Here is a 24,663-nt window from a genome sequence, read left to right as displayed (position 1 = left end):
AGGGCGCGACGATTAACTCGCGAGCAGCCGCGCTAATTGAATTTAAGCGATACGACGCGCGTAACAACTGCAAAATACCGAAATACCGCGCCCGTAGTTTCACGAGGCGACCTAATAACGACAAGAATCCGGTCGAAGCGCGAGGCACGCGCGATAACGACCACCGCAGCGTCAATTAAAACCGGCTGAAAGTGTCGTGAGAGGGAGAGGGAGAGAGAGAGAGAGAGAGAGAGAGAGAGAGAGAGAGAGAGAGAGAGAGAGAGAGAGAGAGAGAAAGGGAGAGAACGAGAGGGAGAGGAAGAGGGAGAAAGAGAGAGGAAGATGACATATCGATAATTCTTCTTTTTACGATGGTGCCCTCGTAAAAGCGGAAATTAATGGGCAGGACAGGTGCACGCAAGCGACTCGAAGATCTCCGGCCGAAGGCGCCGCTTGGCGCTCGGAGACGCGCGGAAACGACACGTTGCGCATTGGCTACAAAATGTTACGGCCGCTCTTTTTTACAGCTTTACAATAGGGCCCGACGCGAATCGACACGCCGGCGAAACTTTATGCCCATATCGGAGTGATTTATCGAACGGCGCGAGACGCGTCGCGCTGCGCCGCGCCCCCCGCGCCGATATTCGATACGTGCAGACTCTCTTTCTCTCTCTCTCTCTCTCTCTCTCTCTCTCTTTCTCTCTCGTTTGTCCTGTTCTCTTTGCGCGAATAACGCGGAAAAAGGGCGTACCGATAAGGGCGGTTTGGCGAGAGAGAGAGAGAGAGAGAGAGAGAGGAGGGAGGGAAGAGAGGGAAGGAGGAATAGAGAAGGGTAACAGGACGAGGAGCGCGTCGATAGCCCGTTAAAATGTATCGCACGCGAAATATATCTCGCTGATAAAACTCGTCGACAGGTGAAAATAAACTTCGCGGAGGATGGACGGTGTCGCGAAAAATGGTCTTCTCGCGAGAGTCGGCCGTGATCTTGAGTAAGTTCGTCGAGGACAATCTTTCTTCGCTTCTCCGACGGAGGGAAGTATCTCGAAATAGTCCCGCATGCTTCGATACTTTCGACTCCGGCGCGAGACAACGGTTCCGTTCGCATGGAACTTCTTGGCTCCCTTAAAAATGTCCTCCGATTATATTTTTTACTTGAGTCTCATGCGGTATGCGACAGTTCTTCCTTTCTCTCTCTCTCTTTTTCTCTCTTGACTTCTTACTGGCTTCTCACGGATGAACGCTTCATATATAATTATTTCTTTTCAATTAAGTAACTACTGGTGTAGAGAGAGAGAGAGAGAGAGAGAGAGAAGGAGAGAGAGAGAACGAGAGAGAGAGAGAGAGATTGATCCTGTTGAAAGTCAGGATTTGACGAAGGAGGAGAGATTATTCGTTCGCTTCCAATTGTAGGACAAGTTATATGGCAAAGAGAAACGCAATCTTTACGCCCGCGAGCAGCGAATGCAATCGCTTGAAATTTGCGTTACATTATGCATTAGCGCGCACACACACGCGCATATGATCGTAATGTTTCATAGGGCAATAATCATTCGCCCGTACGACCGACCGATCGAATATATCGGGATATAAAGTTAAGGTCGATAAGACGAGCATAAATTCCACGATGACGAATTTTCAACGGCCGCTCGCCTTCGAGACCGTGGAAGTAGATAATAATAACGGGACTTAACGACGGTGGCAAGGAAATTCAGCAATTTTTCGTCCCGTAAAACTCGTCGTGTTATCGACGATCGCGCGCTGCTATAAAGATAGAATTTAAGAAAGCGCAGCACCTGCCTGAGAATATACCGGAACCCGCTGCGACGCCGTCGCAGTCCGCGTCGATGGCACCGTGTCGTTCGTAACGTGACGAAAGGATCGACGGATTTTGACGTTCGATTAAGCCCGTTTCCGAGTTGAGCTCGAAATACGCTAGCCGAGCGCGCGCGCACGTAACGGCCCCCGTAAAGTACGAAAATGAATATCGCATTTTCGTCTCGCCTCGCCTCGCCTCGCCCGTTCGCCGTCCCGACTATGTTAAGAGCTAATTCGATTTCCCGCGTTGCAGCCGCAGCTGTTGCAATCGCGTTCGCGAATTTTCGAATATCCGTCACCGCCTCGACGATCCCGTCGGCGCGCAGAGCTTTCGGGAATATAATATTTCAGCGACTTCAAACTTCCATCGTGCCACTTTCGATAACCGTAACGTTGCAACGAACAAAACGAATGCACAAGTAGGTGGGGAAATTGTTACAGATCGAGTGAAATATTTATATTTCGTTAGTCAAGGAAGAAAGGAATAAAAAAAGAGTTTCCCTCTCGAGCGCAGGGCGATCTCGGGAGATATGCGTGCATTTTTCTGATATATTACATTCGTTAGATTCCGGAAACTGCTTGAGCGATTTTGTCGCAAACTTTACGCGAGATTCTCGGCAACTTGAAACTTTTCACGACGCATTCCTCGCTTCGTTATTTGCAAAGCCGGGTTTAAGTAAATGAAATTCCGTGTGACTGCCGACAAGTATCGCAGATTTTAACGAACTGAGGCGTGCCGCTCTTTGACGAACAAACTGCGCGTAATGAAGAAACTTTCTGATATTGCCGTACGATTCGTATCAAGATTGCTCAAGAGTGAAATGTCGCGAGAGAGAGAGAGAGAGAGAGAGAGAGAGAGAGAGAGAGAGAGAGCGCCAAGTTCACGCCTTCCACCGAACTGGTAACTGTTTATTGGACTTGGCTAAATATATATACGTATATACTATAGATTTGTATTTCATTAGCTCGCTAATCCTAATCGAAGTACACAACTGCTCGATGCGAATCCGTCGAGATGACGAACGCGCAAGGCGAAAGAGATCGCGTGCAGATCTCCGTTATGTGCCGCGTCTCGCCGCGTTATTTTAACACAATTAACTCGCGCTCGAAACGACAGGTTTTCGAAAAAAAAAAGTTTGCGCTGAGCAAAGGCAAAATGCCGATACAAAGTGCATCGTCGTACGAATCCGAGTAATTATTACAAACCGATCACCTTGGGCCGCTCGGTGAGCGACCGACCGAGCGATATCCGATTTTGTCGCGAAATTCCGCATCGAGTCTCGCGATCAATAATTCTTCTCCGACGAGTCTCCGTCGGGAGCGAATCGAATTTCGCGGAGGCTGCGTTCGTCGCCTTGACGCGACGCGTTCGTTTGTAACTACCTGCCGGTTCTGAAGCTACCCATACGTCCGTAAACACGTTAATCAGACGCGATTAACATTTACCGATCGGCATCGGCTCTTAACACCCGCCGCTCCGTGTAACGAAGCGGCGTATCCCGGTAAAGAGAGGATGTCCTTGTAACGAGTTAATACCTCCAGATCGTTACGGCAGTTACTGCAAAGCTGGTACCTAATTAATCCGCTTTTGAAACGTTTTAGCGTACGGCAAAGCCGGCGGTGAGCAAGGAGGCACGCTTAAAGGAGCCGCCCCCGGGGGCTACGTGAAATTATTAAGCGAACCTCCCCCGCCCCCCTCACCCCCTTCGCTCCCCCCGGGTCCCTCTCTCGTCATCTCGCCCGGTCGTCTAGACGACTTCGGCCGGCAAGATCGACGCCTCCTCCATCCTCTCTTAATTGCTGTTTTTCTTTCTCGATTTTATCATCTCCTCTCTTTTTTGCCGCTGCCTCGCTCGCTTTCACCGTTAGCTATATGCATCTCAGGAGTGTCTACGAGCGCGTTACGTGTATTATCTTTACCTGCTGTTGGAAATCGTTCCTCTCCTTCTGACGCTGCGTCCAACAGTACAGAGCGATATATGTAATTCGGTGAAAAATTTGCAGTTACGCGCACATCGCATGCAGGCACAACGTCAAACGGAACCCGCTCGAAAGTCCATTCTCGCTCGGATGTTTCTATTTTCGGCCTTTATTGGATAACTCGTGCAATCGCGGGATCCATTATTCGGCATGCGAATCGCGCGGATTCAATACACCGTTAATTTCTCGCGCGCGGTTATTCATCGACTGTAATATCTGAAATTGATAATAAATAGCTGATCGATTAATTCATAAAAATGAAAAAAAAAAAAAAAACACGCGCAACGTGAAAAATGTTGCGCACGTAGAACAGCCGAGAAAGAGAATTGAAATATCCGCACGCCCGCGCGGGGAAATCTAATAATCCTGCCATTAGCCGCTTCGGGATATTCGTAACAGGCGAGTCGGGGAACTGCGCTAGAATGTGAAACTCTCGTTTTGTCGATTCGAAAGGTAAACGACTATCAGCGAACAAGACCCGTTCAAAGCACAAAGTTGCGCGATCAGCGCGCGGCGGCTCTAAAGATAATTCGTTCCGCGAAATCCCAGCAGTCGCGAAACGAGGAGCTACGAATCGATGAAGCGTGCACGAGGATGTCTTTCGAACGAGTTTGCGTAGCTTTCACGTCGCCGGTGCCTCACATAACTCGATTATGTGAGAAATTCAAGTGTCCGAACTTCATCATATGCATGCGAATCTTACGGTTACACAATAAATTCGTCAAAATATTCCGCACTCATTTGTTTCGAAGCGAATGTAACGAACCGCGAGTCTAATCGATCAAGTACGAGTGACGGCGGGAGAATTCCCACTTGACCTCAAGGTATAATCCGCAAAAAGAAACAAAAAAAGAAAAGAATCTAGGGACTTGCCTGCGGAGCAAATTTATTCACGACGCGCCCCAACGCGATCGCTACGCGCTACACGTTTCCCCGTGAAATCGCACTCACGTTTCAGCTGGACGAAGGTGAGCTGATCGATGGCGCGACGCAGCGGCTTGTCGTCCAGGGTGAGATCCAGCAATGGCAAACGGGCGATTTCCTGTACGCCCTCGGCGCCACCCCAGGAGCCGGCGGCGGTCGCCGCCCGGACCGACAACATGCCGCCGATCTGCAGGAAGGCCGCGCTGTCGGTCTCCTTGAGCGCCTCGATGCAGAAGGTGAGCAGCGCGGTGGTCGCCTGCAGGTGCGTGGCGCATCTCGCCACCTGGTCCCGCAGCGAGCGTACCCTGGCCTCCCTGGTCTGCCGAGCGGCTTCGATCAGCCGCGACTTTCTCGCCTGCAGCAGGCTCACCAGATTCGCCACTCGGTCCTCGACCTCCTCCTCGAGCGCCACGCACTCCTCCTGCGAACAACACGGTCGATCGACGTTCGGATGGATGCAATCGAAGCTCGCCGATCACATCGTCTACCGAGACTAAAGTTTTCGCTCGAACGTCGAGAGTAGCTATCGGGTGAGTGCGAGAGTTTCGATGAGTTTCTCGAGGATGTCGTGACTGATCCAGCTTGACGACAGCACTTGCAAGTATATGCGGATATCTCATGTCTCACCGAGACAATAGACAACAATGGCGATTACTTGGCAGAATGGACGTTTCGAATAAAATTATTTAGTCCGTCATAAGCTTCGTCGGAACGTTTGCGCTCACTCGCGTATAAGCTGTACGATTTTTCAGTCGCGTCTAATTTCCCGACGTTCGATGACTCTTAGGTGGACTTAGGAAGGACAGAGTTAGCAGAGACAGCTACTTTCTGAGCTTTGTTTAATATCCTTTATGATTTTGGCGATACTGCTTTATGACATTGTTTTATCCTCCCAGCAAAAGTGGAAATTTTCAACACCCAGTTCCAACTTTTAAGCGATGTTGAAATAAGCGATATACCGAACCCCGAGAAATATGTCTTCTATAAATTTACATCGGGCTTACCGCAGAGAATTGAAATTATCAATTGTCGCGCATTTCTCTCTTTATACTCGCGCACTCGCGTAGACGAGACAAAAGGAACTCCCACACAAAATTCGACGAGGAAACATGATGCTAAAATCGATCAACGCTGCGCTCATGTAAAAACGCGAAAGAAACAAGCGACGATATCAAAAGGAAGCTCGGTTTATCGGGTTTTGTTCACCGGCCATAAGCCATTCCCGGTGTCCTTTGTGTTTCCGAATTATCCCTTCGGTCATCAGAGATAAATCCGTAGCGGCGCTCCCATCTGGCCGAGGGTTGATGTAATTAACGCCATATCTCCTCGCAATTTTCACGGTACCGCTCGGCGTGACGTATCCGCCGACACGGAATTTAAAAAGAACGCCAAAGGCGTGCGTACTCACGTGCACTTTATCCGTCATTCCTTTGAGCCTTTGAATGAACTCGGTCGTCGAGCGGGCCCTCTCCGACAGCTGCTGCAGGTTCTGCGACAGCTCCGTCTGCAACAGCAGAAATTCGCGACACGTGAGGGAACGTGCGGTGATTCGAGGGGGAATTCGGCGGACGTGAGATGGACGTAACGCTCGTGCGGATTGAAAGACACCGATGCCTCGCCTTTTCGCCAACTCTCCGGCGAAACGAAACGCGAAACGAAACGCGAACGTTGTTCGAACGGATAATATAAAACCTCTCTCTCTCTCTCGCTGTGTGAAATCTTAATTCTACGCGACAGATTGGCGCATTATGCGCCGCGCATCGTCTTACGCTGCGAATTACCTCTGACGCGCGCTTTCTGTATGTTAGCACGTTGGTATGAATCGCGATTGTGCGACGCGATATGAAGATACAACGCGTCTCAATCGGACATGATAAAACTTCCAGGGATTATGAGCTTGGGTGCTACAAATCGGTAGGCTACACAGCGCCGGCGGCTAATGAAGACGAATTGTACACAGTATGAGAGCGCGTTCGATGTTTGGATCGATATGTCACGCTCGTTGCAGCCGATAAACAGCGTGCACTCGCAGAGCGCACTACATACGCGCGCAAACACAGTCGCACGAAACGGGCCGGGCGCGTGGGTATTAAGCACATATCCGTTGTTTGTTCAATAACGGCGCAAAGTGCTCTTCTTTCGCTGCTGATGGAGGGCGCGACAATGTTACTTCTCTACCACCCCCCTCGGCAAAATCTCGGCGAGTAAACCCGAGGTGCAGCGCAGCCTAACATGATTATTTGATTCCAGCGTTGAATAAATACCGGAATAAAGGCAGACTTCGAGATACACTGCGCCACGGTGTAAAACGTTACGTAAACTTGACGAAGACTAGACTAGATTTGATTAGATAGCGCTAGGGTTATCTTTCACGAAGAATCGATCGAGGAATCCTCTCTCGAGTCTCCGGTTATAATCGATACGGTGAGTAGTTGTTTGCAAAAATAGAAGAGAGAACAAAGCACTCGGAATTCAGCCGAGAGAGAGAGAGAGAGAGAGAGAGAGAGAGAGAGAGAAACGCTTCAGCTTCTGGATGGAGCGGCTTTTTTCGGGATTTTCAGCCGCAAAATGCCTCAGCACTCGTCATTGTGCTGTCTACACAAAGAGCCGCGCGTGCGCGCGACAGCCTTATTCATTTATGTAAAATACTTTACGCCGTTCGGGACTAATAACATTACACGGCGCGGGCGCGCCGGGGAAACTTATAATCCGGTAGCCATGCGCATTTACAAGTGCGATTTAATTTATCGTTTTACCTCGGCGGGGCCGAGTCGAGGAGCGTATCTCGCAATATCGCAGATCGTTCCCACAGTACTCGTTTATCATTTTCCTCATTTCTCGACTTTCCTCGCCGGACAATACCTTCAGATCGATCGAGCAGATGGACGGCGCGCACTTGGTCGAATTCACCGGAGACCAACGCGCGATGCGGCGCGGTGCGACGCGACGCGACGCGGTGCAGCAGTTTCCATTTAGCACGAGAATGCGCGGCGGCCGGCCGAAATGGGATGCGATCGCGTATGCGCGCTATGCGCCACGATACACGCCGGCAGCGGCATTCATCAGGGAAGACGTGGATTTACTTGCGCGAGTCCGCGATAAAGCCCCCGATGGATCGCAGAAAAAGTCCGGCCGACGCGGCCGTCGAAATACGTTCGGTAATGTGAAGATTGATAGGAAGGAGCGCAGATGTTCAACACGCGCCGCGGCCGATGATGCCCCGAGGCCTTACGTTCGCCGAGGAGGCATCGTGAGACTCGAGAGAACCGCCGAGACCACGCTCTTAAATCACGAGCGCGCGTCCTTCGCGCCGCTTTTATCATTTTAGGTCATTTACACGGGGAACTTTCGCCTCCATCTCTCTCTCTCTCTCTCTCTCTCTCTCTCTCTCTCTCTCTCTCTCTCTCTCTCACGTTTTCATCACGCGGAGAGAGTACATTGGATCAATAATTAAAATTAATTTCACCCGGACTCTCCGTTCGCGGCGGGATCGCGTGGCTTTAATCCGGCCTCGTGGAAATTCGTTTCGCGTCTCGCGCCCGCGGCCGCACGCCCAAAATATCGAATTAGAAAAGCCGACAAAAGTACCGGCGGGCGCGATGCGCGGCAACGCCGAGACGCCGCGCCGTTTCCCTTTGTAGCGTCGTTTCTCTTTCTCCCGTTGTCACCTCCGACGGCCGAACGTGGCGGCAGCGGCGGCGGCGGCGGCGGCGGCGGCGGCCCTTTCCCCTCGCCTTTGGCGCGTATCCATTGGGCGCGACCGGCGAAATCTTATTAGCATGAAAAGAGCTCTCGGGGATTTCATCAGGGCGACGAGGTATCCCACCCAGCCACCCGCCCCCCCTGCGCCGGAGGCGTAGTCCCTCCTCGATCGATTATCTCGTGAACATCTCGCGAAGGTTGCCGGCTGATCGACGGAACTTGAAATTCGCCACGCGTATCCCGTTCCGTTTCTTCCGCTTAAATTATTACGAAGCGCACCGGGCCGGGAGATTTCACGCTTTTTCCTCGATCGACTACATCCATTCGACACGGAAGAACTCACAATTGATTTACATCGAACAATGTAATTCACGGAATCGACACGCTGAGGCAGACTCGCATCAAGCCTCTTTTTCGGCCTTTTCGGACGCGATCTTCTGCGAGTTAACGTCGCGATGCGTCGTTGTGCTCGACGCCAGGAACGACACGGGGATAGAATTTATGTAAGAAAATGAGTCGCCTCGACAAAAACACGACGGCTAAAGCACCGTCAACAACGTGTTCCAGCTCGTCGCCATTCTTCCTCGGACGCGACCGCTTCGAATGTTAATTAAATCCTTTACATTTCAATAACAATGTACGGGGCGCGAACAGAAAGTCACTCGTCCGCCGCGTCGCGCCGCGCCGCGCCCGGTCGCTGACTGTTGTCCGAGGAGTATACCTGCGGCGCGGTAATGGCAAAGATTTGTAGACTTTAATGCGTATTTAACGAGATGCCTGAGAAAGTCGTGCTCTCTTTAAGTGGCTCGTCTGGAATTTTCATGAATACTCTGATGCTATACAAGAGAGCTTCTTTAATGTTCATGCAGTCGGTCGCTCCTCCGTCGCTGTAAAGGGACACGCTAATGCCGGGACTCGCGAGGCACGGCATTTACCGTTTTGTAACTTTCCGGAATAATTTATTTAAACTCCCCGTCTCTCCCCCTACCTCCCTCTCTCTCTCTCTCTCTCCTTATCACTCGACAACGAGCGCGACGCCAAGTTGTTCGTCGCGCAGTCGCGCAGTCGCGCGTGCCTCAGAAAATTGTCTCGTTCGTGGCGAGCGCTCGATTTTTTCGACGACATTAATTGGCCAAGAGTCGCGGCTCGCAGAGACTCCGTTAATACCGATGCCGATTTGCAACGTCGCGTCGTCGCGAAAGTCGCGTTAACCCGTGGAAAAAAGCAAAAACATCGAGCCGTCACGACTGGCAATACAGAAAGAGAAAAAAGAAAAGAAGAAAAATACCGCCGGCACACGGCCGAAAGAGAGAGAGAGAGAGAGAGAGAGAGAGAGAGAGAGAGAGAGAGAGAGAGAGAGAGAGAGAGAGCCAACGACGGGATCGGCCGGCGGAAAAGCTTTCATCGCACCGGATGAAAGCTTCGTTAAAATCCTAACGAAGAGCACGCAGAAGCTTATTAAATCCGGCCGATGCTTCTCAGTAAACGCTCTTCAGGAAATGCTGTATTTACAGGGCAAACGGTAACGAACGGGAAGAGGAAAGACGTTTTCGAGGTAGCTCTCGCGCCCGGTTAATCCCGTTCGGCGAAGTGTGCGAAAAGTGCCGACGAACACGAAAGAACAGAAAAAAGCACATCAAACACATACACCGTGTACGCACACACGCACGCGCGCGCGGGATCGGCCCGATTAATTCCGCGATTACTTCCGCGACCACGCGAGCTAACGATCGCCATCCGGCCGGCCGCTTGCAATTTACATCGAAACGAACGTGTCTCGCGCGAGAGCGTGGCGCACACGAGGCGGCACAGCCGAAAGCGGTCCGCTGTGATAATGGAATCGTGTCCTCCGCCAAGTTTCGAACACCGCACGCGGCGTGGATTAATTTTCGATTAAGTTCTCGACCCGCGTCCATAATCGGTGGATCATCCTCGCTGCCGCGTCTGCGCGTCTGCGCGCGGGTCGCCCTGTTTCCGCGCGATTCTTCTCCGAGAACCTTCTCCTCCGCCCCTCCCGCCGCTCACCGTGAGATTATTAATTTAATAATTGTTTAAACGATGTACTCGCGTTCGCACACCAACGCGTGTGGGGTATATCCTTTGCAAGGCGCACGATTTGACTGTATTGATAAGAAATTATCGGCGGCGGTTGTACTTCAGCTTGAATACAATTTTCTGAAACGACTACCACGTGTGTGAACCATTTGTTTTCGGTTACGAAAATAGCTATATTATTAAATTAGCTAGTTATCGTCGCTTAAAATCGCTTGTCCAAGGCTGAAGCGCAACGAACATGCAAATTCGCGATAACGAATTGGCAAATATAGGATCGCGCAGCGATGACGAGCATCGAGTCATGAAGCCGACGTGGCTCCGACCGCCGGGTTTAACAAACCGGCGAAGACAGATTCTCGTCGACGTAAAAAGGGCGTAACACAGAAAAAAGAAAATTACAATCCCATGTTTGTGAGCTCAACGCACAACAGCGACGCTACGGAATTAAGGGCTTGTCAGAGTTCATTATCGCCGTAATGGCGAGCCGAAATGAATTTTTGCCCGCAAACTCCGCGAAAGTATTTCCGTTGCCTTAGGCGTTCGCCCTCCCTCTCTCCCTCCCGCTCTCGTCCCGAGCTCTTTACCACCCGCGTGCGCTCGCTCGCACGCACGCACGCACAAACACAAATGAAAAGTTAGCGACGGGGCGATTCGTGCCCGAGTGTAATTAAGTTACTCCTTTCGAGTTAACGTCGGCCGTGCCCGGTAATTTCCGCAGTTTTCAGCGCAACTTTTCGCCAAGTTCGAGTTGCGCGCGAGCGCGAGAACAGCCGATAGAATACCGCGAGATTGTTCCCGACATGCGGTCCCTTTAACACGCCTCATCCACCTCTCCGATCTTTTGTTATATTAATTACCGCAGTCACCGTATAGCCATAAAGGGAAGTCGCGAGAGCGAGAGCGAGAGAGAGAGAGAGAGAGAGAGAGAGAGAGAGACGATCGGATTCGCGAGAGTGGCGATTTCCCTTTAACCCCTTATGCGGCAAACTCATCATATGTCGGGCAGGGTAAAAAATATGTTTAAGATCATACAATATTGAATAGCAATGATATCTTGGGGTTTTTGAGGTCGCGAATCTGAGCTTAAACGTTGTCTTTGCGACCAAAAAACCTTCGAGACTGAGTTTTATTCCGAAACCGAAAGATTTTTATTTCGTAATGTACCGTTTCTGAGGCACAAACAATAAAATTTTGCTTGCCGTACAAAGAATTAATTAATACATACGAAAACCGGCATTATCGTATCGCTACAATCGAGATATCAATCGTGATAATTTTCAGCGAATAACTTCGCGGATAACATCGTCAGTGTTGAGAGCGAGAAAAATGCGCCGGATGTTCACGGTGTCGATTGCGAAATCATTTTCTCTGTCCACTCGTTTGTCCCCTCCTTCATTCATGCGCGCAATCCGTCAATCGAACAATCGAATCTATCGATCAAATATTTTTGGAGAAAATTCTTTTCTTCTATTTTCTTATTTCAATGTTTTTAAATTTATTACTTTTTACGAAAATGAGATATGTTCCATAATAATTTCTTTTTATATAATTATTTTCATAAGGAGGGGAATAAAGGGGAGCACGTGAACTTGGCAACTTTTCCTTTTTTTCCTCTCTCTCTGTTCTTCTTTTCTTTTTTTAATTAAATGTAACGCTCCCGCATTATAATGTTGAATGATAAGTCTACGTGAGAAGACTTGACACATTTTGTAGCTCCGAGCTTCACGTGACGCATATTAATTAATGGCGTGTCAACGAGAGTCCAATTAAATATTTCAACAGACCATTGAAATGTTTTGTGTAAATGTGATGTAAAACTTGGTCATGAAAATATATACAACGAAAAGATATAACAAACTAAGCCAACCAACTAATCACGTTGAGAACATAAGGGATAACGACCGCTGATTGATTGGTTTGCTTGGCCATGATCATTTACTGCTAAAAAATGTATTTACCGCTAAAAAATATTTATCCAAACCGTTCAATGTGGCTAAGAATTTTTTCAATGTCTCTTCAATCTGTCGCGCAAACGTAGCGCGCAAAAGTGCATTTTCTTCCTCCGGCCGAACGGTATTACCATCGCGAACGACAATGGACGAGTGGCATTCGTACATTCGGTGCACCTGGGCGTGCAATATTTCCCAAGTTTTGCGCTCATACCGCATACCGTACTGTAGTATTATGATGAGAGGAGATTGGCAATTTTTGATCACTACATACCGATGTGTTACAATAATAATAAGTCAAAACAATAAATATTCAATGTATATGTAATCTTTAATATATCATAAATCATCGCAGACGTAAACGTAAACTATAGCTGTTGCTTACTCTTAGAACACTATGTAAATATATTTGAAAAAGCGAATGAAATTGTTAAAGGTGAGTAAAAGTTAGTAATCGATCCTTCATATTTTCGCGCGGTCATCGCGCGTAATTCCATTAAAGTCTACCGAGCTTCCTCGACTGCGAGAGGAGGCACTCTTCCGGTTGTGCGTGGTCGGGTGCGAGGAGTCACGAGAGCTCGCGAAAACTTGGGGCTGCTACGAGCACTTCGCGATTTAACAGCCGCGGTGTCGGTTCCTGGAAAATCGCCATTCAGCCTCTCTCTGCTGCTTGGACATTCGCCGAATATACTTGACCGTTTTGACGTTTCGTTCATTGGCAATTATTAACAATTTTTGCTTTTCCGAGCCGGCCGCTGACAGCGATGCGGCAGTATGCTGCACACAGGGGAGCTCGAAGCGAAAAACGTAATACTTGCTCCGTTTGATTAGCCGCCGAGGCGGTTCTCAACGCGCTAAAAATTCATCACTTTGAAGTCGCGGCGAGGAAGTGCGCTAATAAACAAATCTTTATTACGCGACGATATATTCCATTTTCGTGGCTTAAATTATTCGCTCGACGTGTAATCCGGCACAATGCCGCCGCGCTTCCCCTCCCGCCCCCCACAGAGGGGGAGGGGAGTATAACGTTCCGCGCAAAGTACTATGAATTTTCATGACCTCTCCTTTGGCCGGGAGTTTAATACTGGTTTTTGCCAAATAAAGCTAGGACGCAAAAACGAAAATGTCAGTTCGCCCGTTGCCGCGCGGAAAAAAAAAACTGGCCGGCGGGATTGGTCGGGACGGCGAGTCTCGCGCGCCGTCGAGTCAATTCTCGCGGAGATAATGCGCGCGTCTAGCTGCGCCCAGAATGCAAGCCATTGCGCTTACTAATTAAGCACGCCAATCAAACCGTACGACGGCGCGAGCATAATTACAAAAGTCGAGGGCGCTCCGAACAACCCTCGAGGCGCTTTCACGCAGAGCAACGTACCAGAAAGCACCCTTGCACTTATTAAGCTCGAGGGCTCCGTCATTGTTGCTAGAATCGATCGTGATCTACGGTCGACCTAAAAACAGACCGGACCTCTCCCCTTCCCCTTCGTCCTTTTCTTGACCTGCTCTATTGTCGCGTAACACAAACCGCATGTAGCGTTCGCCGTTAGAGCGCCGCTCTTGAGAGAAGCAAGAGCGCGACATCTTTCTCTTTGTTTTGCTCTCTTTGTCGCTGGCTCGATCATAAATCGATTTCCCCGACTCGATCCTTTTTCCCATGCGAAAACGATAAATCGAATTTCTTGTTTCCGCGAGGCACGTTGTTCAGCGCAGGTGAATAACCGAGACGCGCTTGCGCGTAACGGCATGTCACACGCGCAGAGAATTATCTGCGAAAGTACGAAGTACGAAAAATCAGCCAGCGGCGGAACGAAGTTAACGGTGAAAATGCGTGCGCGCGCGCGCGCGCGCGTTTCGCCCGGCAAGTGCACGCCGGATCGAATTAAAAAGCGTCGGGGCACATTTTATCGCGGATTTACGGCGTTAATAGCGTACGCGGCGCAGCGACTCTCCGCGCGTTCCACCTCATCACGTGCGCCGAAGTCGTTCGCCGAAACGCGAACGCCTCCTTTTATCACCGCTGTCCCTCATTGTCTGCGCCGAGCGGGGCCCGGACGGCGTCGTCGTGGAATCGCTTTCGTGTGCCGGAATAATTGGTCACTCGAACGCACCTCACCCCCGCGCGCGTCTACTCCGCGAGCCCAAACCTTGATTTCTAGCCCGCGCTAGTTCGTTGTTCCCCGGTGAGATATTCATTCTCGCGCGATATACACTCGCATCCAACGTAAGATCGCGCCAGCCCGTTATCGTATAGTCGCAGCCCACGCGATTCGCCCGCCCCTCGAGCCGGCGTAGGGCGTGAGGCGCGGCAGGAAGGGTGAAGATAGTGCCACCCTCCTTGTACAGGGTCATCCGTCTGGAGTGATTTTCGCTGTTCACTCGAGGGCGAAAATAGTCGAGAGCGTTGGAATAGATTATTTTCAGGGAGAATAAGAGGCGTGCTGCCGTGTGATCGAATATATCGGGATATACGGCGGGAACACTTTTCTACGGTGAAAACGCGCGCATTGCGACGAAAATGTCGCGGCGCACATGTTCTGCCGCCGAAAAGAGAGCGCCGTTACGTTCGACGGAACTTACGTTATAACTTTTACAGTGCGACACGTATCACTAGCGATGACGTAGAAATGAAATCCGACGCGAGCTCCCGGGAGTGATGAGAGAGAGAGAGAGAGAGAGAGAGAGAGAGAGAGAGAGAGAGAGAGACTCGAGATACCTTTCCGTGAAATATCTCATCGAGATCTCCGGCGTAGCTCGATCGATTGCGTCAATATTGATTCAGTTCTCGTGGTTGAAGTGATGAGAAGCGGAGCGTCGGTTTTTGAAATAATTTGCGAGTTCCACCTTAGGGACGCCACCCTCGTACATCCATTCACCTCCATCATGGAGGCTCATTTACCCGCGCCCTTACTGGAACGTGCTCGAGTCTGCCATAAGGGACGCCAGGCTCGCGATGGATACCGTCCTGCGTAAACACGATAGGTCTATCGCCCCGCCGATGCATCCAGCGAGCTGGCACGGTTGGATGCATACGCAGACCGAAATCGCACGCATGTCGAATGAGACCCACGATGTCGAGCTGATCACGAGAGTTGTAACGTAGAGGTTGCTCGGAGACTCCATTACATGTTCTACGAAATTTCTAGGCTCTCTAGGAGGTGTTCGATACATATAATAAATATATTTATATATATATATATATAAATTATATATATATTTTTTTTTACTTTTAATATATATAATTTTTCTAATTGTGATAAAATATATCATGAGCGAGATATAATTTTGTAATATTCCGTAGCAGAATATCTCGTTACTTCTGACTTCCCCGGTTATTCAAGTAATAACTTTCACATAAGTGATAAAAGATTCTTGAGCGCAAAGTGGTGATCATTCACGAGTGATCTCGTTATTTTAACATTCGCTCCTCGTTAGCGATTTTACATAATGCCTGCACCTGCGGAGTAAAATTTTTACAGCTCTCTGAAATCGAAATTGCACGCGATCTTTGAGGGAAAATACGTTCATATAAATATATATATCTTTTTTAAGAGAATATCACGATAAAAAATTCCTTGTAAAATCAATGATTAATCAGTTCCATTGTTCGCGTTGTGCGATACATTTGATCGAAAGAGCACCGTCATATTCGCGTCGTTTGTGCTTTACGACGCCGTTCCGATGAAGCGTTGTAAAACGAGAGATGGTTGATTTACAGATAATTTCTAGTTCACCATGAGTCGACTGTTAAAACGCCATTACGTTCCCTACGAACCGCGCCAAAAACGTTGCCCGCTCTCATTGCACACAACGCTGCACCCTCGGTATACCAGGAAACCACCCTCAGAATTTCCGACCCGCGATCACCATCGGGACCCCGTTGGGTTCTCCTCTTATCCCCTCGCTCGCCTCGTATCTGCGTTTTTTAATCAACCCGCAAAACAAAAACCTCCCTTTTCGCAACAACGCGTCCCGGTGCAACGCGATAAAGGTGCATAAACACTACATTCCCGACGCAGCTAAAATATTCATCGCTATGTTAAAAAAAAAAGGACGGGGCGACAAAACACTTTTATCCTCCATTTAAAAATTACCATCCGCAAATGTTGCTGTCATCGGCTTTTTATTATATTAAGATAATTCATATATCGGCTTTGGCGAAACAACTATTTTCATTAAAATTATGGATCTCGAATGCAAGGATGTATTTCTTTTTAATATCGTAACTATCGAGTACATGTGCAGTTCACAAATTTATTTCACTGTCGATGTATTCATCAATGATACCGAGACAAACAGAGAGAGAGAGAGAGAGAGAGAGAGAGAGAGAGAGAGAGAGGGAGAGAGAGAGAGAGAGAGAGAAGGAAACGATGACGTAGAATTGAATGAACAAAAGAGGAATCCACGATAGCGCGACGACGAGACAATTTACGTCCATTAGGAAACGTCGTGTTCTTTTAGTAGGATGGGCGAGAAGGGGGAATGACAGGGGATAGGGCTAATACCCCTATGCAATCCACTATCTGTGATATCTGACTGGCCGCAATGTTACATGCTACGTAACCCCTTTTAAATTCACTGTTGCGTTTCCGTGACATTTACTACCGATTGCCAGACTCGCGTTTCGCGTCGACCGTGACCTCGCGATGCGAGCGTTCGTTGTCTGTGAAACGTGGATCAAATGTTGAAACGGGCAAATTAACCCCTTTTAAAGCGCCACGGCTGTGTTCGATTATTTTTCAGAAACGATTCGTCGCAAAGAACATTGAAATACCGCGTGTGTACGCGCATGTTGTATTAATTATATTTCACGCAGCGGACGAGAAAGATATTTGCACGTTCTATCTCTCACCCATTGTGTCGTGCTTTTATTCAATATATTAGTACGACTGGAAACACAATGTGTTTAGATGGCGACACGACGCGAAATATTTCCCTCTATTTCGTAAATTTATTCCGAGCCGGTGCATGCGATGCGAAATTCTCTCCGCCCGTCGTATGTCCCGCTTTAAGAGATGCAACGAGGCTCATCGTCGCGTAGGTAAATACGATAAACTCGGGTTACCGATCACCGGAAACGACGATTACCGTCGTGACATCGACACGTCATATTTTGTTCGCCGCGTCAGATCAGATTAAAGGCGACGGCGTTCGGTCGACTTTCCGCTCTTTTTCCCTTGTGCCAACGTGACGCCGCACGGTGACTTTTTCGCACGAAACTTTTTCCAAACGCAAATTTTTTTCCGCTCGCACTGTCGTACGTTCCACAGCGAGCTCGACGTGCACTCGGCACGTGGCAACGCGACATATGGGCGTCGCATAAAGGCCGGCCGATTTCTATAGCGTCGGATCGAAAAACAATGCGGGATGTCACGAAGAAAGAAAGAGACGAAAGAAAAATATCAATTAGCCCGGGTCGGGCCGAATCGTGCGGTGTGCGTTAAGGGTTAAACATAAATACACTCCGATGTCACGCTTCTATCACGGCGCGCGAGCGCAGCGTTCTCATAAATACCGGCGGCATTGATAAATCCGAAATATCGACCGGCCCGATACGAGCTTGCGCGCGGGCAATCTCTCTCTCTCTCTCTCTCTCTCTCTCTCTCTCGGGCGTTCCCGCGTTTAGACTTATAAATCCGACGCTCAATGTCGACTGCGAGCGACGATATCTCGCCGGGACGTAGTGTCACTAAATCACGGCCGTTCCTGCGTTTCGCGCTCGCGCGCGGGGGACAAAAAAAATGTGCACCCTGCAGCGGTTACAGATTGTAAGTGAGGGGCCGCGCGCTCTCTGTTCCGCCAAAGTGAACAGTGGAGCTTTCGAGAGTCAAACTGCAGCCGAATTTTTCGAAAATCGCCGAACTTTACAAATTTGTCTGGCCGAGCTCTGATAATGCCTCGCGCTACGCCGCGTATCTCTCGCTGTTACGGTAATCCCGGCGAACAGAGCCGCCGATATCTCGGAAACATTGCGAAAACGGACAGAGATGTGTTTCGCCGTGCCGCTCCGTTATCCGCGCCGTTGTCAAATACGTCAAATGAAAGCGGGAGGATCGCGCGCGCGCGCGCGCGCGTGACGATTTCGTTGGTCATTAAGTGTTATACGCTGTTAAAAATCGTTCTTCGGGCTCTCCCTACGCACGCTCGAATCTCCATCCGTTATCCTGTGATTTTCATATCGCCATCAGCCATCCCGGCTGCGATTTCATCGCCTCGTAACTTTAGAATTTACCACAGAGGTTTGGCGAGCAGATATAAAGAAACTCGACGACGACGACGACGGTGCTCCTCCGGTGCCTACATGACCGATAACATATTTCTCTCGAGAAGTGCTGCTTTCGCATGCATGCGGACGCGCGTGCAGCTTGCACGGGGAAAAAAGAGTTACGATCGTAACCGTACGTTCGGGACTTTATGAGCCTCCGCGCACCGCCGTGCTTACGCGCGGCCGTACCAGAGATAAAAGGAGCTATCCATATCTCTGAATGCGTACTATCCGCGTCATCGCAATCCGCGAGATATCCCTGAGTTATGCAAGCTACGTACGCCCCGCGTTGACCCGCGATAGGGAGATATAGAGGAGCGGAGGGTGGGGAGGGAGAAAAAGGCACAAGGAGAGAGAAAATCTCAGCAATGAGGACACGCGAAGAAACGCATCGCGCGGAACTTTGACGCTAACGCGATTCCTTACCGGTCAGGGATGTTTGAAAGTCAATTAAGACGCGATTAATATTAAAGTGCAGAGGTAGAAAGATGATCCTTATGAATAAAGATCGTCGCTTGATCTCACGCGGTAATAATCCTCGACACGAGATGAATGCTCGCGCCCTGAATGGCCGTTATATTATTCTCGTACTTTCGAATGTCTTCGCGCCGCGCGCCAAACGTGATTCCCCGTCGAAGGGGATCTATGAGGCGTAAAATAATTCTCACTTAACTCGCGGATACGTATTTACCGCTGTTAGGGCGCGGGGGGAGGATGGGCCGCTCAGAAAGCTCATCCGAGCAGGAGGCGAGGACATCGAATTTGCATAATCCCGCATAAATGCGTCGAAGTCCTTAAATTCCGCTTCTGAATGCAAATCGTCGCTCGCCTCTCTCTCTCTCGCCAACTTTTCTGGATAATTGTTCCAATTGTTCGTACAGAAACACGCCGTGCTTATGTAATTATTAAAAAATTGGCGTCCACTCGTAACGAGCTAATTAGCCGATTAATTAGCCGCGACCGCCGGGGAGCGAGCCCGGCTGAATTTTCCCTAAAGCGCTACTTGAAGGAAGGAAGACGATTGTTCAATTAACAGCCCGTAATAGGAGCCGTATATTCCCCGGGAGACGGAAATTATCGCGATCGACGCGTTCATCCCAGGTGCAGCTGAGTGCAGCTGCGCGGAATTAATTGCGTTATGGCCCACGAAACACTATCTCGCGTTTCTTGTCGGATTTTTCTCGAGAAAAATCGCCCGCAAACGACGTCAGACGGCGCGGCGGCACTACGGTGATGCGGACAATAAAACGACACGTGCGCGATAATGTTTCTGCGCCTCTTCGTGTCGCGCTGTAAACTTCGACATGCAGGAAAAATTGATCACTCTCTTAAATCCTCCGTCAGTCGCGTGGTCGATCTGTCATCCATGAATAGTATCGCGATGTATCTCGCAGATCTCGCAAATTTCCCCATTATTTTCCTCGGCTCCTGGGAACAATTTTTCTCTCTCATATTGGTACTCGGCTGACACAGACCAGGCACTCAAGTATCAACATAAAAAGCTGTGAAGAAGATTGGGACAAATATTAGGATGGATGCGAAAGCCTTGAGGCTGCGCATCAACGACGATTCGTTGTACCTTGAACGTGCACGTGTCGCACAGGATTAATATGGTACAGTTGAAAGTTGAACAATCGCCGGATACTTTAATTCGGGGAGCAATTGCAGGAAGGCGTGTCGCAACTCGAGGCTTGTAATCTTTTATTAGTAAGCGGGAGAAATGAGAAAAGATGGAACATGCGTGTGCTTCGATTTCCACAATACTCAAATTCAAACGACGAATTCAAACGACGTCCGCTGCCGAGCGTCGCGCGATCGTTTCTTTTCTTCTTTTCCTTTCTTTCTTTTTGTTCACCAACGTTTTTCCCGTTTTCAAAACTGCCGGAGCGCACGCTCCATCTCGCAGCGACGTGTGTACGTATGTAAAGCGCACACGGTACACGATGTGCGCGAATAATCGCGTAGAACTGATTCGCGTGAAAGCCGCGGAACTCGTCGGCTTTCTCACCGCGGCCGCAGATAACGCCGCCGCGCGTTCAAGCAGTCGCGCGAGCTCGGCGGAAGGAATGGAACGGTACGAAAGGGTGCAAGGAGCTCATTACGGCGCGAGTCGACGCACCGCGCGGCTTTTGTGTCGAAGGGGCGCATCTCTCGCTCTCGTCTTCCATCCCTTTGTCTCCTCCCTTGCCGCCGAGCGCGACAAAGAGAGCTGCGCCGAGCGGGGGAGGGGAGCGAACGAGACGGAATGCGCGTCGTACGAGAACGCGTAAAAAACTGGGGGGAGCTATTGTGCCTGGAATATAGAAAGAAAATAGGAAACATCTTTCTCGATACACTCCACCGGTAACGCTTTCCTCCTCTGCGTCCCCGTCGCCGTCCTCGAGGAGGAGGGTTTAAGGGCGGGCAAATGCAATGGAGACGTTTCGTCTGGTGTGTATTCCTTCATTTGCATTACGACGCTCTGACACCCGCGTCCCTTGTGGAAAGGGATTGCAGGGAGATCGGTGTCGCGTCGCGTATCCACGGTGTATCCACATCGTCGTCGCTACGTCCGGGGATAAATATCAATCGCGCGGGTCACGCTGATGTTACGGAAGATTCACGTTGCGACATCGACATTACGTGGAACGACGCGCGAAATGTCACACCGTGTGCGACTCGGCTCGCATCTCGAGGAGACAAAAGGAAGATCGAACCGATAGGACGATTTGTTCGTCAGCGACAATAGCCCGGACTTTCACGACTCGTCTGGTGAGCGCGAACGGATCGCGACCTAACGATCTCGTCGATAACGTACATACGTACATATCGCGCAAAAGCGTGCATTTGATGACATTCGCGACTGTACCGGTCTGTAATTTCACGCGTGGAAGAGCACCGTCGTCTCGCGTCTCGCGTTTCGCGTCTTCACGTGACTCCTGACTCGATGATCGTTTTCGGGAGGAGGCGTTCCTCTTTGTCCCTTCTCCACTTTCCGCGATAATTAATTCTCGCGCAAAGAGCACGGCGAGTGCATACCACGCACGTCAGACTGCAGAATAAATCGCGTTAACTGGCACGAGAGGGCAAACTGATCTCCGAGATGCGCGCGAGAGCTGCGGCCGTCGTGACAAGCAAGCCGAGCTCGCTCGTCGGCGGACAGCCGTCGTCGGGAGGACAGAGAAGCCGGGGGGATAATCATTTTCGCCGAGATGACTGCTGGACGCGGTGCATTATCCGAGATATCGGCGCGCGAAATGCCGTGAGTTAAGTCCCTCCGCGGCAGGAAGGAGCATGTTTTCCCGGCCGTTTTACGGCCGCCACGTGTCGGGAATAAATCCTTCGCGAGTTTTCCGGCAGCTCGGCGGAGGAGGCTTTTGCCTGCCGCGCAGCGCGAGGCAGCGCGACGAAAGCCAGCCGAGCGTCGAAAAAGCGCGGACGTCGAAATGCATGAACGAGGCCGGCGACTTTGCCGAGGCGCGCGCGAGTCCTTTGATTGCGCGATATTTCGCATTTTCGCGCGGACAGGCTATCTACGAAAATACGGCAGCACAAAGCGAGAGAGAGAGAGAGAGAGAGAGAGAGCGAGCGCGCGCAGCTCCGCAAATTTGCCCGCCGGTTGCGCGCGAGCGCGACATCGCGCGTCGGAAAATAGTTATAATAAGCTGCTGCATAACACAAAAGTGTAAAACATGAAAGCTGCTCTCCCCTTCCCCCCTTCTCTCTCTCTCTCTCTCTCTCTCTCTGTAAACATACTTCGCCGAGCGGAATTATTAATAAATAAAACGAGATATCCGTTGCTAAAGCGTCAACAAAGTATCGAAACGTACCGTTTTTACGCGTTATGCAAATATTAATCATCATATCGTTGATTACGGTCGAATCAAAGAGTCGGCGCACATGATATCGCGTTCATAGCAGTGCAGTGCGCAATGCAAATCGTTGCGAGCGAAATGTAAATAAAATACACGCACCCGTCTGTATAACGCGCGCGCGCGCATACGAATTGCGTGTGCAGCTGAGCTCCAATTTATTCTTCGCGTGACGTGGATTATGAAGAAGAGGAAACGTAGCCGATACAAACGCGCGACTGTGGAGGCGGACTCGTGGATTCCGCGATAATCCGCGAACCGCTGAGTTCCAGCTCGGGTCCGTTAAATAATGAAGCTCATTGGTTCGCGTGGAATCTCTGACAAATATCTAAAAATCGCGAAACGCGCGACATGCCTCACGGTCCTCTACCGTATCGTTTGCAATTTGCAAAGAGCGCCGGAAAATTTCGGATTCTCGTGTCTTTCTCTGGTAAAACCAGATTCGAAAGATCAACATAATACAGACTGTAACGTCAAATAACGCTAGCCAATTACGCGGTCAACAGACGTGCTAGATTCCCATAATTATCTGAAGTACCCTGTTTATTTATTACACCGTGTGCCGCGATATCAGCTACTTCATTACGCTAATAGCCTGCGGGGAAAAAAGCTCTATTTCATTTTCAAAATACTTCTATACGCGGCGCGCGCGCGCGCGCTTTTTACCCATCTAATAGCTCTCCACGAGAGGCCGTATATTTTAAGCAGCGCGCTCGTAATTACACGGTGTTATCCGCCGAAAAAGAGAGAAAAAGAATAAAAACAGAGAAAGGAACGCGATGCACGCGCGAAAACGTATTGGGAATATCACGCGGGCGAGCGCGCGCGAAATAATATCGTAAAAATGAAACTCCGCTCGGCGCACCGCTCGAACATCAGCGTCGCGTCCGCCCGTGTTCGAATTAATTCCCCGCGAGAGTTATAATTTTCGCGAGTTGTCGTCGGTGCGCGTGTGCGCGTATCGTATTACCGTCCCGCCCGAAAAACAGACGGCGCCTTAATCTAGAGCGACGTATAAATCAAGGCGAAGTGCGTCTCCGCGTGGCGCAAAGAATCCCCGTTAAAGCCGGCAAATTAACGGTAATTTGCGCGCGATTAATTAGCACCGTCACAGAAAGGATCGACGAGAGGCTCTCGACGACAGCTCGGTCGATCGAGTCATTCGACGAGTCGACTCGAGGCGCGGCACGGCATGCTCGTGCCGAAAAAACGCACGACAAACGGTGAACGAGAGCAGGTAGGGTCGATAAGCACCCTGCGACAGGAGTATTAGTCGTCGAAGCTGCCGAGAACGGGACATTATCTTCGAGTTCGATTTGCGCGCGCGCGCGCGCGCGCGCGAACTCTGTAAGGCGAAAGTAGACCGGCGGAAAATAGCGGGAAACGCTAAGGCGAACGACATTAATCGATCGCCTGAGAGCACAATTGACTGATATTAAACGCGCGAGAAATAACGGCGTTTTCGCACCGCGGTCGTACACACTCACGCGTGTGTAGTTCCACGTGTAAAAAGCGGGGGATGCAAGGAAAAAAAAATGCGGCGGAAGGAAAATACGGTGATAGCGGCCGCGGTTAAACGTCCGGAAGAGCCGAGGGTGAAATATTTTCTGCCGACACCGCGCAAAATTAAAGGGAACATCGGTCACAATATCGCGCGCGTGCACGTTTGATGAAAAATTTGGCCGCGCGCAACATCGCGCGGCGCATGTCCGCCGACTCGCTCGTAAAATTGGACGGAATTTCTGACAAACGCCGCTAGGCGACGTTACCTCGCGGCTGACGTAATTATCAATTATTAATGTCCGTTAGCGCGGAACGGCTGTCCTCTATCGCGGCACATTTGCCAAATTGTCCCACCGCCGCCAGGGGGATCAGGGTTAGGCGCGGGGGAGGGGGTGGGGGAGGGGGAGAAGAGGAGAGACAGGAGAGACAGGGAGATCCAGCGCCGCGTTTAAAGAGCGAAGCGAATTATACTTCGCAGCTGAAATTAAAACGCGAATGCGTAATAGCCGCGTAACAGCTCTCGTTGCGTTACTAATTCCCGTCCCGCGCGATGAATAATTTTGCGATGCTTAAAAATATTTTCGCTGCTACTTATGTATGCACGCTCCGGCGAGGGCGTATCCGCGTTCAGCGAAAATACACCCTA

At 50.1% G+C, this 24,663-nt stretch overlaps 1 protein-coding gene across 4 annotated transcripts in view; it reads right to left on the bottom strand.

Moving 5' to 3' along the window:
* The window catches only part of Trim9 (E3 ubiquitin-protein ligase Trim9), a 106,155-nt gene that overhangs the window by 13,051 nt on the left and 68,441 nt on the right, over positions 1 to 24,663 (bottom strand). For 3 of the 4 annotated variants that reach the window (XM_025304160.1, XM_025304161.1, XM_011146413.3), the window contains exons 3-5: positions 6,107 to 6,202; positions 4,726 to 5,119; positions 3,715 to 3,747 (exon numbers count right to left, since the gene is read on the bottom strand). In XM_025304160.1, the coding sequence (XP_025159945.1) occupies positions 3,715 to 3,747; positions 4,726 to 5,119; positions 6,107 to 6,202 (523 nt within the window). The remainder of the gene's footprint in view (positions 1 to 3,714; positions 3,748 to 4,725; positions 5,120 to 6,106; positions 6,203 to 24,663) is intronic. The other variant, XM_011146414.3, reaches the window with a different exon arrangement.

The sequence above is a fragment of the Harpegnathos saltator genome, unplaced genomic scaffold (genome assembly GCF_003227715.2).
Source record: "Harpegnathos saltator strain DR-91 unplaced genomic scaffold, Hsal_v8.6 scaffold594, whole genome shotgun sequence".
In the NCBI taxonomy this organism is placed as follows: domain Eukaryota; kingdom Metazoa; phylum Arthropoda; class Insecta; order Hymenoptera; family Formicidae; genus Harpegnathos; species Harpegnathos saltator.
This window is presented reverse-complemented; position numbering and strand designations above follow the sequence as displayed.